Below are 16,194 nucleotides of genomic sequence, written 5' to 3'. Positions count from 1 at the left end.
AGCACCCGTGGCCGAGACAGTCTCAGAGCTAAATCCGAGACAAGAAATTGGTGTTATTGGCAACAGGTCATTAGGCGTCTGAGTGTCAAGACAAGGTCATTCAGAGAGTTGACCAGCGTAAAGGTGCTCGTCGAGGACGTTGGCCGCGGATGGTACCAAGAGAGGATTCGGAGGAACCAATGGCCGACAGAGACGCCGAGACCATCTGGCGTGCGCGGCCTGCCGAAACGGGTGGAGAACCACAGGGTGCGACTGCCAACCTAACCTCTCGCTTTTCGTGCCGTGGTTTGGTCGAGGTTGAGTGTGGATGTTGACGCGAGTCGTTCGGGAAGCGGGTGGGAGAACTCGAGTCAGGGGCAGGAGCGAACGTTGTTCAACCTAGCACTGGCCAAACGCACAGGTGGCGTCTCGGACCGGTTTTGTTCAATTTTGTGGCAGCAAGCCTCAAGGGGACCTGAACGGAATTTTCTCTTTCCCAGGTTTGGCTCAACGGCCACTCAAGCACTGCAGTCCTTGATTGGCATGCCATTTCCCATTGCCAAGGACGCCAAGATGTCAAATGGAACGGGGAAGAATTCAGGGGAGGTGGAGATATCCCGAGTTTTCCTCGCACCCGCACTCAATTCCTCTCACGGGTACGTGTACGTTGTAGCCGTCTTTTTTCTTCGGCCAGGCCGGCTGTAAAAAGCGGGAGAGAGATGGGATTCATGCGTGCGTTGTGTAAGCTCCCTCTGAGGCTGAGGAGTTCCGCAGCCCTCAAGGCTAAGGCACACGGACCCTTGCCGCAGCCGCCCCGTCGCAGATTCAAACTTCCACGAATGGGGCTATCACATCGCATGCTCATTTGTCAACCGTTGAAGCGGTGAAAGGTGTTCTTGTTATGGTGGCAGCACCGTCGTGGCATCGTCCGAGTTGCGGCTCTGGCATTTCTCCAGCGTCTTCTCTCTCGCATCACGAAATTATGGTCGGAAATCATGTGCCAGGGGCACAAGGCGCGCTTACTTGGGGGACCCCCAAGTATTTCAGGGATTCAAGGGATTCAGGGTAGGAGTTACAAGTTACCTATGCCAAAAAGAGCTAGCGGGCATCTCCCGGCAGCCCCACAGGCCACGCAAGCCTTCAAGGGAGGATCGGGCGCTTTGCAGATTCGCGAGATTACCTTCATCAGGAGCAGGATGTGAAGTGGACGCCGTGATGCTCTCCGGTCGCGGCGCATCGAGGACCGGAAGTGAAGCGGCGCTTGCTTGGACCATCCGGTACTCGAGGAGGCATCACACAGGCCGCATATGAAGGGAACTCGAGCATTTGGACGATACCGAGTGTCCACCGGAGTTCGTGAAAAGGCGCGATACATATAAATATACGTAGGTAGACGCGACGTTGGTAAGTCATTCCTTCAAGCTGGTAACTTATCATTGCGAAAAAAGGTCGATACAATCAGTTAGCAGAGGAACAGGAATTTCGCAATGGAACCGCTCATTGTGCCGAGTCCCGGCCCGGACACTTTAAGTCCGGCAAGGTGTTGACCGCCAACACCCCTTCTCCTGCTTCAAAGGCCCCAACATGTGACTTTCTCCCAGGTTATAGAGTCTAACTACTGCATATCGAACTCATTGCAGTGGAGATTGCAGAGACATGTGATGCTCCCTTTGTCGGCCGGTGGTGATGATCGCTGCACAGCAATGAGAATGGCCTTCCGGATCAAACCACTTCGCCGTGGTGTGGGGGTTGCGGCCCCCAGATTGGGATCTTAGCCGCCAGAGCCGCAGCCATCAGGCAGCGGAAAGGCGGACCCAGCGCGCTCCGTCCTGTTTCAGAGCGCCCCGTTTTACCCTCCAGACGGGTTATGATCTGCCCAGGATCTACAGGGCCATTTCCGCCTCAACTAGTGTAGACGCCACAACAGACACTTTTGCATGTGTAGAAGACGGTTGAGCTCGTGTACGTCTTGGGAGTCGACTAAGAAACTTCAGAGCCCGGGCCGCTGTTGAGCGTAAGCGCTAGCTTTTCGAGTGGCGGGCGCGTCGTATTTTCTCCTGGCCAGCTGATGCTGAAAAGTTCCTCTGGATCAGCAGGAGCGATGATGCATTCGTAAGCCCAACGGAGCTACGGGCTTATTATCTACCGCTTACCCCATAGTCTATTTGTAAAGAGTCGGCTGCGCGGTGAAAGAAGTCTTCGTCCCCAACGATAGAGGTAAGGTACGAACTACGAAGTAAGCTCTGTGGTATGTGTTCGGTACACAATGTGGAAACTTTACGTGATCATTCTGGCAGGCCTCCTGATTAGGGACAGTTGACTTTACGCAGCGGTTCTCGATCGTTTGCTTAATTCCTCAAGTACTGCTATTTAAAATGTATACATATACTACCCCAAACCATCGGAAGCTCGCTGAAAGTGTTTCTACTTGTATCGTGATCAGACGCCAGAGTGATGGCACGTCTTCCCCCATGTTGACCCCTTAGAACTCATCAGACTTGACGGAGAACTCCACCCCTTGCGCCAAAAACAAGCTTTTAACATTCTCGAAGTGAAACTCTATCGGCACACCCCCTTCCAGAACCCAAGTCCAGGGTATCTTGCACAGCAGCACCACCTTCTTCAGGTTATGCAGGCGCGTGCGAACGTCTCGCGCGAACTGCGTTAGGGTGCGCAGCGCGCTCTGGCGGTAGAGGTGCTGTGACTGGTAGTGCTTGACCTTGTCTTGGGCATCCCAATGGGGCAACTCGTCGAGCAGCTCCGCACTGTGCCACCACCAGTCCTCGAGAGCGAGCTCAACGATGTTGGGCGGCAGCAGCTCGACAAGGGGCGTCTCCAGCACTGCGGCGGGACTGCCGTACAGCAATGCCATCTGGATGCAGAGCGAGCGGAGCTCCGTCATGTTCGCGAGCGCGCTGAGGCGGCCGTCGGGCCCGACGAGAGACTCGAAGTTTGTGAGGTCCTCCCAGCTGACGTCGAGGTTGCGCAGGTGCTTGGCGTGCTGCGCGAGGGCGACGTCGAGGGCTTCGGTGTACGTGTGGTCTTCCAGCATCGGCAAGCGAATGTCGGCGCCGTCGCGGCGTGGGGTCATGTACAGCGTCTCGAGCCGAGGCGCATTCTGCAGAAGGTAGTGCAGGTCCCCTGGGAACGCGAAGCTGTCGTGGAGGTAGATGTGACGGAGGTTGGGCAGGAAGGGTGGCAGTGGGCCCATGGACTGGAGAATGGCGCGAAGTTCGTCGTCAACAGGCGCCCACACCCCGTCGTCGCCGCTGACCTCGAGCGTGGTGAGCTTTGGCAAGGAGGCAAAAAGCGGGGCGTACCGCCGCGGCTGGGCGCCGTAGACCTCCGGAACTTCGCAGTCGCACTCCTCATCGGCACTTTCGAAGTGATCTAAGAGTTCCGGGTCACCCTGCAGGAGAAGGGTATGAACGTGCTGGAATGGGCCGGCAGTAGGGTCCGATTCGAAGAGAGGCGCTATCTCATTAATCTGGGAACAAAGCACGTCGTATTCCTCGTGGTCGTCGCTGATGGGTACCTGCAACAGCCAGACCTCAAGCTTGGTAAGATGCATGAGGATAAAACACAGCAATGCTTGTGGCACATGGTCAAGATCGCCTTCGCTAACCAACATATGTGGGAGATAACCGCGAAGCAACTGCAGAAAGTCGCGGGTCACGGCGGTCGTGATTCCTTCCACGGGGGCCGGTATAAACGTCGACAGGTAGTTGACGAGTAGTTGACGGGTGTCTCGGATGACTTTCTCGCGCGATAGGGTAAAGTGGCAGGATACGTAGCGTGTCCAAAGCCCGTATTCAGGCTTGTTGTAGAGAGTGCGGAGGAGGAGTACCAGTGCCGTCTCGTCCAAGATGGCAATGACCCGATACAACAGTGGGCGGGCCATCTCGGACAGGAGACGGGAGACGCGGCAGACGCTGTGAAGGCCGCGACGGCATCTTGTGAAGTCGAACCACGGTTCGTCGGCCATGAGCTGAGAGTATGCGACAGGGCGTGTCTCGCCGATCTCCGGCGGCTGCGGGACCAGAAATTCCAATATCGTTGTGATGATCTCGGGCGGCATGGCCTCGAGAACCAGCGCCCGGCCCCCGGTGCCGGTCATGACCGCATCGTCGCCTCCATCGGATCCGGCCACCATGGTTCGGAAGCCTCGTCGAAACTGTCCAAGTTCCGCGCCCCGTCAGCGCTTCAGTCGACGGAAAGGACGAAGTCAGGGCGAGTGATCCGACGTCCCAGAAGTCCGCGCACGGATTCGCGGATATGCTTGACCGGAGTGTCCAATGTCTCCCCCTCGGAGTCGGTGATGGAAAACTTAGCACGACAGGTTTGCCCCACCATGAGCTGCTGCGGGGCTTGTAACATGCAGCCTGCAGGTGCGAGCATACAGTGGTAATTGCCATATTTGGCTAGCGGGGTTCTTGGCTGGGTTTATATACGGCTTCGACCACCTACCTTAAGGTACTCTTAGAAAAAATCAACCATCTTTACCTCCTTTTCAGAGTGCAAAGTCCGCTCAGAACACCGAGTGATGCCTGCGATTCTGCCGACGAGTTCGGCAACAAGCATGAAGTCTATAAAAGCTCTACGCTCCAGCACACCGATCTTCGTTCATTGAACGGAAAGATGCTCACCCCTTCTTCAGGCCACACGTCTCCTGCGATCTTCATTCGGAATGCAGTTGTCAGGTCAGAACCTCGGGCACCGGGCGGTCTCAACTCTATACTATATGCAAAGGAATCTTATGTGATGGGACATCGGGAACTTTTCCGGTCCAGATCCTGTGTTAGCCACGCCTCCTATCTAAACCCAGATCGGGTGGGAATTGCGTTATACTCGCCGTGCTCCCATGGGGCTCAGCCTGCTGCCGGACTCTGTAAGGGGTTAACGCGAGCCGTGTCAAGTAAGACACGATAGTCAGCCACCGCAGGTCCTAGGGGAAACTGCTTGGCTTATGTCCATTGGGTCATTCCAGTGTGACCCGGTGGCACTTGCTCTTCGAGGAGGGTGGAACTGCACGTCTGGAATGGAAAGACCCGACCGAGGGACTCAGGGAGCGCTGTGCCCCAGGAGCCGTCTTCTTATACAGGTTGGTGACTGAGCTAAGGCTTGCCAACTTTCTCCGGACGATCTGTTCAGGCTCTCCAAATCACATTGATAGTCAGCAGCCGCAGCAATCACTAGTAACAATGGAGTATCGATTCAAAACGCCGGAACTGCCACTCGACAACATCATCGTGGACAGGAACGATCAATGGAACGCGGACAGTCTCGTGCATCACGGTCTCGTGCATCACGGTCTTGTGCATCACGCTCTCGACTCCTCCCAGACGGAGTTGACGGTCGATCCTTGGTATCTCAGGTTGCCGGGACCACCAATCTTCGGCATCCCGCCATTGCCCGCCTATCAGTCCGTCGCGTCTCCTTAGGAAACTAGCCGACAGACCAGCACAGAACCGGGCACGGAGGATCTAGTCGCGGACCAGGGGGCAGAGGAATTTGAGGCGGAAGACGGGGCGCGAGGAAAGCGCCCGCGAGGAAGGCGCAAGCGCAAGGCAAGCGGGCCCCAGACATGGAGCAGAAAGCCGAAGATGAGCGTTTGCATCGAATGCCATACACCGAAGGTTATCTTTGCTCATGACTTGTGCACCTCATGCTATTCGAGAAAGAACCGGGCAAACCGCAGAGAGTCAGGACGCTGCACCCAATGTGGAGGTGTCCGCGATGACGATCTTTTCCTTCTGTGTTCGGCCTGCCGGGAGCGCAAGGGGAAGAAGAAGCAGGAAAGGCAGTCGCTGTGGCAAAGGAGGAGGATGGGCCTTTGCGTCGAGTGTCACGCATGGGCCGAAATGCACAATCAAACCAAGTGCCGCGGATGTTACAGGAAGCAGCTCCGGGAAGAGCACAAAGTGTTAGGAGTTTGTACTGATTGTGGAGGCCCCCGGGATGAGGAATGCTTCTTTAAATGTTTGACATGCCGCAAGCCATATCTGAAGTCCCAGGTTGAGCAGGATCATTCGTTCAGCGTCGCAAGCCATGAATACGCAGAGGAGGCACCTGGCACTTTGTCAGGTAACGGCGACTACTTGCACGGGGCTAACAACGATGGTATGCACATAGTCACCGGAGGGATATAGTGCTAGTACCTTTAGACATGGCTAGATATAAGATTCCAGCATCAATCGTCCGTCCAATCCAATACACATCCAATAGCTCTCTCTTCCGCTGCTACCCGCACCGCGTTTGTCTGATGACTCTCACTATGCCCACCGCAAGGCACGACCTCGTACCGCCCTCGACGCCCTGTCTCGGTCGGAGGTATGGAAGAGAACCTAGCACAAACCGCCGCGGCCCCAGCATCTTCAAGATAAGCGCAATCCCCTCAACACAACACCCTGGACTGTACCGAATTAGACCCCTTAGTCAGCCGTAGCCCTCGCCGCCGCCTCCGTTGATGAAGTTGAGCAGGGCTCCGTGTACAGGAAGGTGCCCCACCCCGTCGTGCACTGCTGGCACGGCGTAGCGGTCGGACAGACGGTCACCGTCTGGGTCTCGATGGCTACCCTGGGGCATCCGCATGAGATGGTAACCGGGGCTGAAATATTGAATTAGAACATCGTTCAATGCGACGAGTCCCCATTACGAGTCCCCAATACGAGTCCCAGTGCAGGTTCTTTCATTTCGTCCAGCACAGTTGGGGAAAGGAAGGGGATGAATGATCGGATTACCATCGATGATGCAGAAGCCAGTTGCGCAGGTGTGAGCGCAGCCGCTGCTGGAATAGAAGGTTTGCGTCGGGCGGTAGGTACACGAGTCCGGAAGTTTGGTGACGGTCGGGGAGGCGGTCGTCGTGATTGTGGTCAGAGAAGAGGGACGGCAGCCTTTATTGGGCGGCTTGGTGGCCGAAGTGGCGCTGTGACGACTCGTTAGTCACGATATTCGGGACTGGTGGCCGTATCACGAGAAGGCACGCCGAATCAAAGTTACCCTGCGAAGAGGAGCGTTGTGACCCAGGAAAGATGCATGTTGGGTGATTTGTCTGGCAATGGCTTTTCTGGAGGTTGAGATCCAAACTGGAAGACGGAATCTAGGCCATCCTATATTCTCTTAGGAGGATGTATGGATGGTGGCTAAATATCAGTTCAATAGCCGATTCCATTAACGCACTATCACCATGCGACGGTGAGAGTCAGATCAGCTCAGAGTCAGTCTTCAACAGCTGTCATGTTTGCCCACTTGGCATCCATCCTACCATACCGCTCTGGAACCATGCGGCGACGACTCTGCATATACGAACCGCCTCTATCTTCCCGCGGCCAGTAGGAGGCCCGGAGGCGCGTCGCTGGCCCAGGCTTCCTGCTGTGCCAAGATAGAGGCTAACCGTCACTGACAGCGGAAGCTATCTCCGTCTGCGGGGTTGGAGACCGGCCTCTGCGACTGGTCGACCCAAAATAGAAGGAACATGAAGCGAACGCCATGGAGAAGAACGGAGGCTGCTACTCTAAGACGTCGTGCTTGTATCGGGATGCCGACAGAAAGTGCGTTAGCTTCGTAAGTCAAGGTAAATAGTCATGGACAATCCGATGGCAAGGGCAGAGTTAAACGCTTAGCAGTTCGCTCGCCTAATCTCAGGAGAACTGAACAGAGGTCTAGCCTAAGGAAGGATGATGACCTGCCCTATGACCACTGGCCTAAGACTTGGGCGCGCAAAGAGAGCATCTGTGAGGGGTCATCTAGAGACCAACGGGGTATACAGCACCATGAGACGTTCCGCGGTGCGCAACAAAAACATCCAACACAACCCAAGAGAAGTCGGATCAGTATGGGAGCAACCTTTGGTAGAATGAGAGCATGCCATCTTCGCAGTTGTATGCGTGACAGATATTGCTCATCAGGGCAGGTTGGACCCCTTACGTGGGCACATGACGGACTTGGCTAGAACTTACTGTCTTAGTTGTTGACACGATATGCTATGGCCACGAAGAGCTCAGAACCTGCCGTCGCGTTTCCCTCAGTTGCGAGATCCCATTTCAACTCCCGGCCCCTACGGAGGAATGCCTAACCGTGGATTTCCATACCCGGCCACCTTGGACCTGCGGAGGGAGGGGAGGTTTCGCATATGAGAGAACGAAGAGGAATACTGGAGAGAGAATAGAGAAGAAAAGCAACATAGGCCCGTGGGAACGAGTATCATAACCGCTAAGGGGCATCTCTAGATTATAGGTAGGATAACTTACCTGTTCTAAGATCTCGTTACTTGCCACCGTGCATCAAAATGGACGGTGTTTTTGTTTGTTTGGTGTTGCCTCATTGTTTAGTCGGTTGCAGAAGCGAGGTGGAAGATGTGAGAAAGCTAGTGGAGGGGAAGGTAGTAATGCCAGAGAAGCCACAAGAATTTTCGTACTTCGTAGTCCGGTTGTGATTGTGCCACAGCTCTACATGTCACCCGCCCAGTACCTTCCTCGAACAACCACGCTGTCCTTGGACATACATACAGAAATGACATGGATCGAACCTCGGTTTACTCAACCGATCCGAGAACAAGAACTCAGATCAGGCGAAGAATATTGTCCACCATTACTATTCATTGGATCTGTCAAAGGTGCGTATTATCTAATCGGTGGTATGGAGGTCAGCTCGCAGAGCAACGGCCTCGACTTCTCTGACTCGTGTCGCTGCTGACTGACCGGCAGTAGCACCATCCGGGGTGCTGGCCTGCCATTGAAGAGATACATGGCCAGCAGCACGACCGCCGCGCCTGCTGTCGCCTACGCCACAGAGTCAATGCGGTTACCGACGCAGGTAAACGGACGGAAAGGCTTACCTGAAGCGTCACCGGCTTCCGGGAGATGGCCGTCGTCGCCGCATAGCTGACGACGATGCTCAGGCTCGCAGCAAAGTTCTTGGCCACATTGTCCGCGTACGCAATGCAAACCGCCACGATCAAGCCACCTAGGGCCTGCAGGACGATTGTTGTCCAAACAGTCGGGTTGTACCCAACAAAGAAGCCGTCCTGGGCGATGGCCGCCCCGTCCTGCCAGATCACGCCGATGAAGAGCGCGGGGAACAAGCTGAAGAAAGAGAGCTGCACATTGCGGGTCCACAACGATACCGAGGTCATCGAGTCCTTCACGAGTTTCTCGAAATAGACGCAGGTCAAGCCAGATGTGAGCGAGGCGGCCACGACGGCCATGAGACCCCGGAACGCATTGGAAGTCGGTACCGTCCCGCTTCGGATGAGCGAGGTCAGCCGTGCTTTCCAGTCGTCAGCGCCGAGCTGGCCGGCGACCTGCACCAAGGCGACCCCGAAGGCGAGGAGAACCAGCGACAGCCACTGCCTCAGCGAGATGGACCTGCCAAGTAACAGAACGCTGAAGAGGACGGTGGTGAGGATCTTCAGCTGGTATGTGACTTGGAACGTGACAGCATCCAGGTTGCTGATGGCGGCATACACCAGCGAGTTCTGCAGCGTATACAGAGCGGCCGGCACAATGAGCTTCCAGCTGTCAGAGCCAAAGATCGAGCTCCAGAGGTACCGCATCGCCGCGTATGCCGAAGCTTCGGGGTGGGACCGGCATGTATCGAGTGCTGCAAGCACCAAACTGGCCAGCAGTTTGATGAGTTCGACGAGCAAGACCGCGGTCGAAGAGAGATACAAGGGCTGTGGCCCCGTGGGCCTGTTGCGGGAGTGGTGCATAATCTGGAGAGTTGGGTGGGTCAGTCAGTCAGTCGAGTCAGCGTACCCGCTCGTCCCATCTTCCCCAGGCTTCCCGATCTCCCGGTCTAATTGGGGCCGCACCATGACAAGCACCGAATTCTGCAGGACAAGCTGCCAAGAGGTCAGTGTCACCGTCTAGAGCACCCAGATGCGGAATGCGAGCTGACCAACGCCAAGGAGAGTCGTTGCACTGAGAGCTGCCATCGACGGGACGGCGGTTGCACGGGCTGGAATATTCGAAACGGCTGTGGTGCGGTCCCTGCCCCGGCCCGGCCCGGTTCGCCATCATTCTCGACACTTTTGCCAAGCATATTCGACCTGCGTCGTTGTCAGGGAAATGTTCGGATGCATCAAATCTTCAGTGACACAGGACCTAGCACCCACCCGGATGCAAGAGGATATTATCCAGCTCTGCACTCCCAGCATGTACGAGGTTAACAACCTGGAACCAACAACCGGAACGCGCGCGGGGTTCGCGAACCCTGCCTTATCCCTAAGCGCTGTCGTCAACAAATTACTCAGCCCCCGAGCAGAGAAAGGGGAGCCTGCATGCGGTGTCCGCAAGCGAGAAAATGCACTAGTTGGACGCCGAATCACGAATCTGCCAGGTTTGTACACAGTGCGACACCTACCTTCTTGCCCGGTGTGGTCCTTGGCATCAAATGCTAAGCTTTTTAAGGATTGCCGATCCTTGGGACCCTGTCAGCGCCTGTTCTCGCCCGCTTTGGACCATTGGATGGGACAACCCTCAATTGTCGCCAACTGTGTGTTCCGTATTTCAATTAAGACTGATCCTTTGGACGGCCAAAGCTCATGCCTCGGTGCCTGCTTCGGCCCTTGAGCTTCTCTCCGTCGCAAACCCACCGGTGCCGGTGAATGAGATGACGATGCGCTTCGCTGCTAAGCCGACGCAGCTGCTCGGCCGGGTCCCTCGGCGCGCCTGGCGCTGGACCTTCCGGTTCATAGTCGTCGCCGTTATCCTTCCTGTCCTGCTCCAATGGATCATTGCCTACCTCGTAGGCAGCGACGCCAGAATACTCCCGCCTCAGCTCCTCGCCGCCAAGAACCTACTAATCGTGACGGCACATCCCGACGATGAGTGTCTGTTCTTCTCACCCAGCATCTTAGGTGTTCTGGACAGGAACAAAGCCATTACCGGGAGCCTGTTGGTGATGTCCACAGGTGAGTTGCGGTGACCCTTGCAGATCCAACTAATAACGTTTTTATTTTTCTACATTGGCTTACAGCGGGGCGCAGGCAACAATTATGGACTCGGCGAAACAAGAAAGCAGGAACTCCAGGGGTCTTGCCAGGCGTTGGGCATCCATTCTCAGAGGTGCATCGCCCTGGACCATCCTGAGCTGCAAGACAACCCCAGAGTCTGGTGGAATACCGATCTCATCGAAGGCATTGTGCGCGACTACGTAAAGAAGTGGAAAATTGATGCGGTAGGTACCCTGCTTTTCTCGGCTCCGCTACAGCCTGCTCCGCTTCGGGACTTTCCGGGGCTAATCCACCACCAACAAAGATCTTGACCTTCGACGAGCGCGGAGTCTCAGGCCATCTGAACCACAGAGCGGTCAGTGCAGCTGTCAGGTGAGCAGCCCTCATAAGCAAAGCTGTTGCACCGCCTACTGGTCAAGAATGACCCAATGGCTGCTAGCCACTTGGCGAGCTTGCGACTGACGCAGTGACTCAGCCACTACGCTGCCACCGATCCCGAGGGCCCCGTCGCCTTCACACTGACGACAACGTCGCTGCTGCGGAAATACACTTTTCTCGGAGACCTGCCGTTAACAGCTCTTCCCTTCACATGGCGCATCGTTAGCGCGCTCGCCTACCCCGCGAGCACAGCAGACCCAAAAGATGGCATGCGAGCGTTGATCGCCAACACTGGGGACCGCTATCTCAAAACCCGTCACGCCTTTGCCAAACACCCCAGCCAGTACACTTGGGACCGCCATCTGTACATGATCGCGAGTCGTTATGTCTGGTTTAATGACCTGAAGCGGGTAGAGCGTAACCAGCAGGTAGCACAGAGCTAGAGATTCAAGCAAGTTAGCCGTTTCGAGTCTCATTTATTATCCCGCATCATGCGACCGTTGCTTAGGTACCTAGTTGTTGGGAACGGCAACAATGCGACCCTGTCGGTCATACGACAATGGGCCCCGCCTCTGCCCAATCTGCTGCCACCCACGGGCACGCTAAGCTTTCTGCCACTTCGACCCCTGGCCGGTCTGGGCTCGCACAAGTCCGGCAAATACTCTTGGCATCCACTTCGCTGGAAATTTTCTGCCTTGCCAGCCAATCTCCTGCGTGGACCCTGGTCGGCTTACACAGTGTGCAGTACGGACAGTACTAAAAGGAACATCTCCGAGGCATCAGTTTCTCAGTTTCGGCTTCAAGGCAAAACACGACCCTCGGTGGGCTCCCACACTAGCATGGGTAACGACCCACGATGTGATCTACATATTAACCATGCATTGCGCGACTTCTTGGCGATCGCGGAACTCCTCGCCTTCTCCTCGCCCTTTCGTCACCCCTTCTTCATATGACATGACGAAATGGGAGTATTGGCTATCCCTTCGCGTGTCCAGCGCACGCACCCGTGGTTGCTGGCGTGTATCCTCGTAGTTATGCTTCTCGGGCTCTACTGTGCCCGGCATATCCTCTACGAGACATGGACACTCGCCGCGCTGCCCTTCGTCTGGACTCACCACGCTGAGCGCTTCTACATCTCGGCGGAGCGCGACGGTTTCGATATCACCTTCGCCAACTATAGCATCCACCAGACCAGCGCTGCCCCGAGTGCCGACCTCGTTCCGCCCATTCTCCATCACATATCGCTCGGCTCAGGCGCTGCCACTCACTCAAAATGGGCCGCCGTGCGACAGAGCTGCCTCGATATGCATCCGGGCTGGGACGCCTTCCTCTGGACGGACGAGACGGCCAATGAGCTGGTTGCCGACAGCTTCCCCGAGCTATACGAGATGTGGACGACATATCGCTATCCAATACAAAAGATCGATGCCCTGCGGTACATGGTGCTGTACAAGTACGGAGGCAGGTAACCCCGTCACCTTGCAAGAAGAACGATGGGACGCTGACGGAAGCCATATTGCAGGCGTCATTTTGGATATGGATCTGCAGTGCAAGCGAGCCCTCGGGCCCCTCCGACGGTTTGAGTTCGTAGCGCCAGCCGCCCATCCGACGGGATTCTCCATCGGCTTCATGATGGCGAGCAAGGGCAACGAATACGTCGGGAAGCTGGTGAAGAACCTCGCCCGATACAACAGGCACTGGCTGGGCCTTCCCTACCCAACAGTCATGTTCAGCACCGGGTGCCACTATGCCTCGTGAGTTTGCCTCCCCTTCCGAAGAATGCCCTCTTTTCCTGACTGTCGCATACTAGCACCGTACACGCCTTCCAGCGCCACCGGACCGAGCTAAAAATCCTGGCCGGGCCTAAGGAAGACCCCAGGCTGCACAGCCTCAACGGTCCCGTATCGACTCCCATCTTCAACCACCTCGGCAGCTCGTCATGGCACTCGTACGACGCGGCCATGATTGTCTCGCTGGGCAAGCGCCACGGCTTGCTGCCGCTGGCATTCATTGCCGCGATTGGCGCTATGTTCTTCACCATTAGGAGGACGAAGAAGCGGAGGGTTACTATGCTTAAGGGTTGATGGGTCCTCAGCATGGATATCTTTACACTACCGGCATACGCTACATGGAGTTTGGGTTGGGTTTACACAGCGGCGCCTTGTGTTTGCGGCTTTTTGGATGGACAATTCAGCTCCCGCTTGGGGCAGTTTGGAATCTTTGGATGCGTCCACTCTCAAGGCACCCAGGCGGTGATGGGGCGATCTCTTCTTCATTTTGCGATGTCCTTTTACGCTATCAGGGACAGCCCTAATATCTAATGCTACCTATGATTATATGTTTATATCATGGAAAGAAGCAGCCCATAGAGCTAGGGCGGTTGAGAACACGAGAACGGCCAAGTCGGGACAGCTCGAGAGAGCAAACACGCATGGAGGCAAGCTCGCTTCACATGATAGGCTGAATGCACTGCAACGGCTTGGCTCAGCTAGCGTTGTCTTCGACTCTTTCGTTATCAGAGCGACCAAGGTCTAGGCGCACCTCGGGCTGCAGCACTGTTTTGGGCAAGTGTTCGTCCCTCGGCTAATACTCGTACTGTGTATTGTACGTTATTGATGTTGGGCGCTTGATCGCATAGAACTTTTACTTCACAAACATCCTGATCATTTCAACCTCTTATTATGAAGTACTGGTCGGCAGAACCGCATGTTTTGTCCACGAGGGGTGGGAGCCCTTCCTCACTGGTTGGGACTTGTGTTCTAGACCAGGCTCAAGCAGACAGCAGAGTTAAAAAGACTGAGTGACCATTCGCTGATTCCATCAAATTCCCATGTATCATGACTCATGGATACCGGAGATGATGTCAAACATCATCCCTCCCTCCTCCCTCCCTCCTCCCCCCCCACCCATATGGCCCACCCCGAGCCACACAAAAGTCAGCCACGTAATAATAGTAACCTGCCGGCACCAGATCAATGTGAGAATTGTTGGAAGCGTATCCAAAATCCAAGAGCTCGATGAGACGTGCGACCAAAACAATGCTCCGCTCAACGGACCTTCCGCCGGGCAGGAGGGCGCTGCTGCTACCTCATGCCTCATCATGGAGCCCATATATCACCAACAGATCCGTCACCTTTACGACCGGGGAGAGGAAGCCGCCCCGACCCTTCATTGTAAACGCCGCCAGTAAAGCAACCGGTCCTCCGAGAAGCAGGCCGCCCCGGACATGGAGTCCCGGCACGTAAGCTCAGTCTTTATTCCAGCCTCTTGATTTATCTCTACGTGGTGGCATTTCGGCAATTCTGGATGGAAAACTGGAAATTTCAACCCCGCCGCAATGATTGTTTGTCACACGGGAGAAACACATGTCGAAGAAGAGAGAGAGACGCTCCTGAACTCACATGCCTCTTTCATTCATGGCAATAGAATCTCCCGAATGGCCGGCGGCATCATCCTCGCGGGGCTGTGGTACATTGTGCACGAGGGTCGAAGCTACAAGGTTGCCGAGAAGGCGGACAGGTATGAGCCGCGGACGATCGGGGCGCATCGCGAGGGCAATATGAACCGGGACTATGTGAGTTACGACCACTGGGTTGAGACGCATGGGCTCAGGTCTAAGCATGGGCATGGGCGTGGGTCGGACCACGGGCATGAGCGGAAGTGAACGCTGCTGGGATGAGGGTTCGGGGGAGGCATCTATATACATCTGGCTTACTATTCAGTTTAGAATGCTCTTGATAAGGTTGGAATACTAGCACCAGGTTGTAATGTCATGGAGAAACTGTTTCTAAGTACATACTAGTATAATACCACTGTGGTGCTTACACTTACTGTATGCTCCGTTATCTCGCATCCGTTTCGTCTAGGTTACAACGCAATACTCAGCGCTTAGTTGACGAATGCAAGGGGGTATGCCTCTCCCAAGCCCCTTCAGGGTTCAATCGTACTATCGTACAGTAAAACTCACCATCGCCCTGGTTAAAAGTGCGATGACTTGCGTGGCGATATGGTATCTCTTTGCGTTGCTCTTCCCTATGGGTTATGTCGATGAAGCTAACATCTGCATGACGTTCTGACAGCCTTTGATTGATAGTACGTTCTTGTCTTGCTAAAAGGCATGCCAGGAAAGCTCACTAGAAGGCCGAAGGGTTTTGCTACGCGCAGCCTCCGGCCTCTCCCTGGCCCCCATGCGGGTGTAATATTGAACTTGGAATTAGCCCAATTGGTAACTTGAGAGACTAGGAACCCTGCCCGGTCGTTCCAGGTTGTTGATTGGCATGCAACCCCCCCCCGGGCAGAGACTCTTGGTCAATCAGTTTGTAGTTGGGATGGGCTGCTGGGCTGGTATTGATCTCTTCCACTAACCATATGCTGCATTCTTCAATGAGACTGAACATCGGGCAATACATTGAGAAATATTGGGCTTCGATGACAAGTCTTACTGCATACCCGGTCTACGTACCTAGGTAGTCAACGCCGACTAGTACCCTGTTGAGATCGCTTCGCGACTCCGAGCCTCTTCCCGTATGTGGCACACAATGGTGGCTTTGTCATCTAGACATCTACCTATGAGGGACCATCGCATGTAAATTGTAATACTATCCCGTGAACAAGCCGAACACACCACCTCCAAGACTGCGATGTTGGTTAGCCGGCAGTCGATAGACTCGGTCACTCGGCGTCAGCTATCTGGAAGGAGTGAGTAGTTTTTAAAAGATCCTTTTTGATGGTAAGAGGGATTTTGCAAGGTCCATGGCTGGTGCGAAGGCCTGGAGCTTGAAGCCAACACTACGCGGTTCGTGGGAGAGAATGCCCCGGAGGTGCCTATCCCGGAGCTAGTCCATGCCTGGATTGATCACGACCTCAACAGAACCTTTCTCATA

The 16,194-nt window shown here is 55.2% G+C and overlaps 7 protein-coding genes across 7 annotated transcripts; 4 read left to right on the top strand and 3 right to left on the bottom strand.

Annotated features, from left to right (window-relative positions):
* Positions 1-2,306: 2,306 nt before the first annotated feature.
* On the bottom strand, positions 2,307-4,312 carry B0T15DRAFT_543608 (uncharacterized protein). Its single transcript, XM_062870007.1, has one exon. The coding sequence runs from the start codon at positions 4,130-4,132 to the stop codon at positions 2,462-2,464; it is 1,671 nt and encodes a 556-aa protein (XP_062718450.1). The 5' UTR covers positions 4,133-4,312; the 3' UTR covers positions 2,307-2,461.
* Positions 4,313-5,501: 1,189 nt separating this feature from the next.
* On the top strand, positions 5,502-6,415 carry B0T15DRAFT_312133 (uncharacterized protein). The gene has a single exon (XM_062863940.1). The coding sequence runs from the start codon at positions 5,583-5,585 to the stop codon at positions 6,126-6,128; it is 546 nt and encodes a 181-aa protein (XP_062718449.1). The 5' UTR covers positions 5,502-5,582; the 3' UTR covers positions 6,129-6,415.
* B0T15DRAFT_312109 (uncharacterized protein) lies at positions 6,270-7,512 on the bottom strand. Its single transcript, XM_062863939.1, has 3 exons — positions 6,979-7,512; positions 6,720-6,904; positions 6,270-6,586 (listed from the first exon to the last, which is right to left on the bottom strand). Exons 1-3 carry the CDS (start codon positions 7,014-7,016, stop codon positions 6,411-6,413), a joined length of 399 nt encoding a protein of 132 aa, XP_062718448.1. The 5' UTR covers positions 7,017-7,512; the 3' UTR covers positions 6,270-6,410.
* An 816-nt stretch (positions 7,513-8,328) lies between these two features.
* B0T15DRAFT_312155 (nucleotide-sugar transporter-domain-containing protein) lies at positions 8,329-10,024 on the bottom strand. The gene is made up of 3 exons (XM_062863941.1): positions 9,877-10,024; positions 8,816-9,820; positions 8,329-8,759 (listed from the first exon to the last, which is right to left on the bottom strand). The coding sequence occupies exons 2-3, from the start codon at positions 9,686-9,688 to the stop codon at positions 8,601-8,603; spliced, it is 1,032 nt and encodes a 343-aa protein (XP_062718447.1). The 5' UTR covers positions 9,689-9,820; positions 9,877-10,024; the 3' UTR covers positions 8,329-8,600.
* Positions 10,025-10,596: 572 nt separating this feature from the next.
* On the top strand, positions 10,597-11,754 carry B0T15DRAFT_403051 (putative deacetylase LmbE-like domain-containing protein; the record flags this gene model as incomplete). Its single annotated transcript, XM_062865187.1, has 4 exons — positions 10,597-10,891; positions 10,967-11,157; positions 11,238-11,305; positions 11,409-11,754. 4 exons carry the CDS (start codon positions 10,597-10,599, stop codon positions 11,752-11,754), a joined length of 900 nt encoding a protein of 299 aa, XP_062718446.1.
* A 217-nt stretch (positions 11,755-11,971) lies between these two features.
* On the top strand, positions 11,972-13,395 carry B0T15DRAFT_562621 (glycosyltransferase family 32 protein; the record flags this gene model as incomplete). The annotated part of the gene is made up of 3 exons (XM_062870587.1): positions 11,972-12,776; positions 12,823-13,065; positions 13,122-13,395. The coding sequence occupies exons 1-3, from the start codon at positions 12,274-12,276 to the stop codon at positions 13,393-13,395; spliced, it is 1,020 nt and encodes a 339-aa protein (XP_062718445.1). The 5' UTR covers positions 11,972-12,273.
* Positions 13,396-14,349: 954 nt separating this feature from the next.
* On the top strand, positions 14,350-14,975 carry B0T15DRAFT_497121 (uncharacterized protein; the record flags this gene model as incomplete). Its single annotated transcript, XM_062867242.1, has 2 exons — positions 14,350-14,552; positions 14,738-14,975. 2 exons carry the CDS (start codon positions 14,350-14,352, stop codon positions 14,973-14,975), a joined length of 441 nt encoding a protein of 146 aa, XP_062718444.1.
* Between the last annotated feature and the right edge of the window lie 1,219 nt (positions 14,976-16,194).

Source organism: Chaetomium strumarium (assembly GCF_033439665.1).
Source record: "Chaetomium strumarium strain CBS 333.67 chromosome Unknown B0T15scaffold_7, whole genome shotgun sequence".
Taxonomy (NCBI): Eukaryota; Fungi; Ascomycota; class Sordariomycetes; order Sordariales; family Chaetomiaceae; genus Chaetomium; species Chaetomium strumarium.
This window is presented reverse-complemented; position numbering and strand designations above follow the sequence as displayed.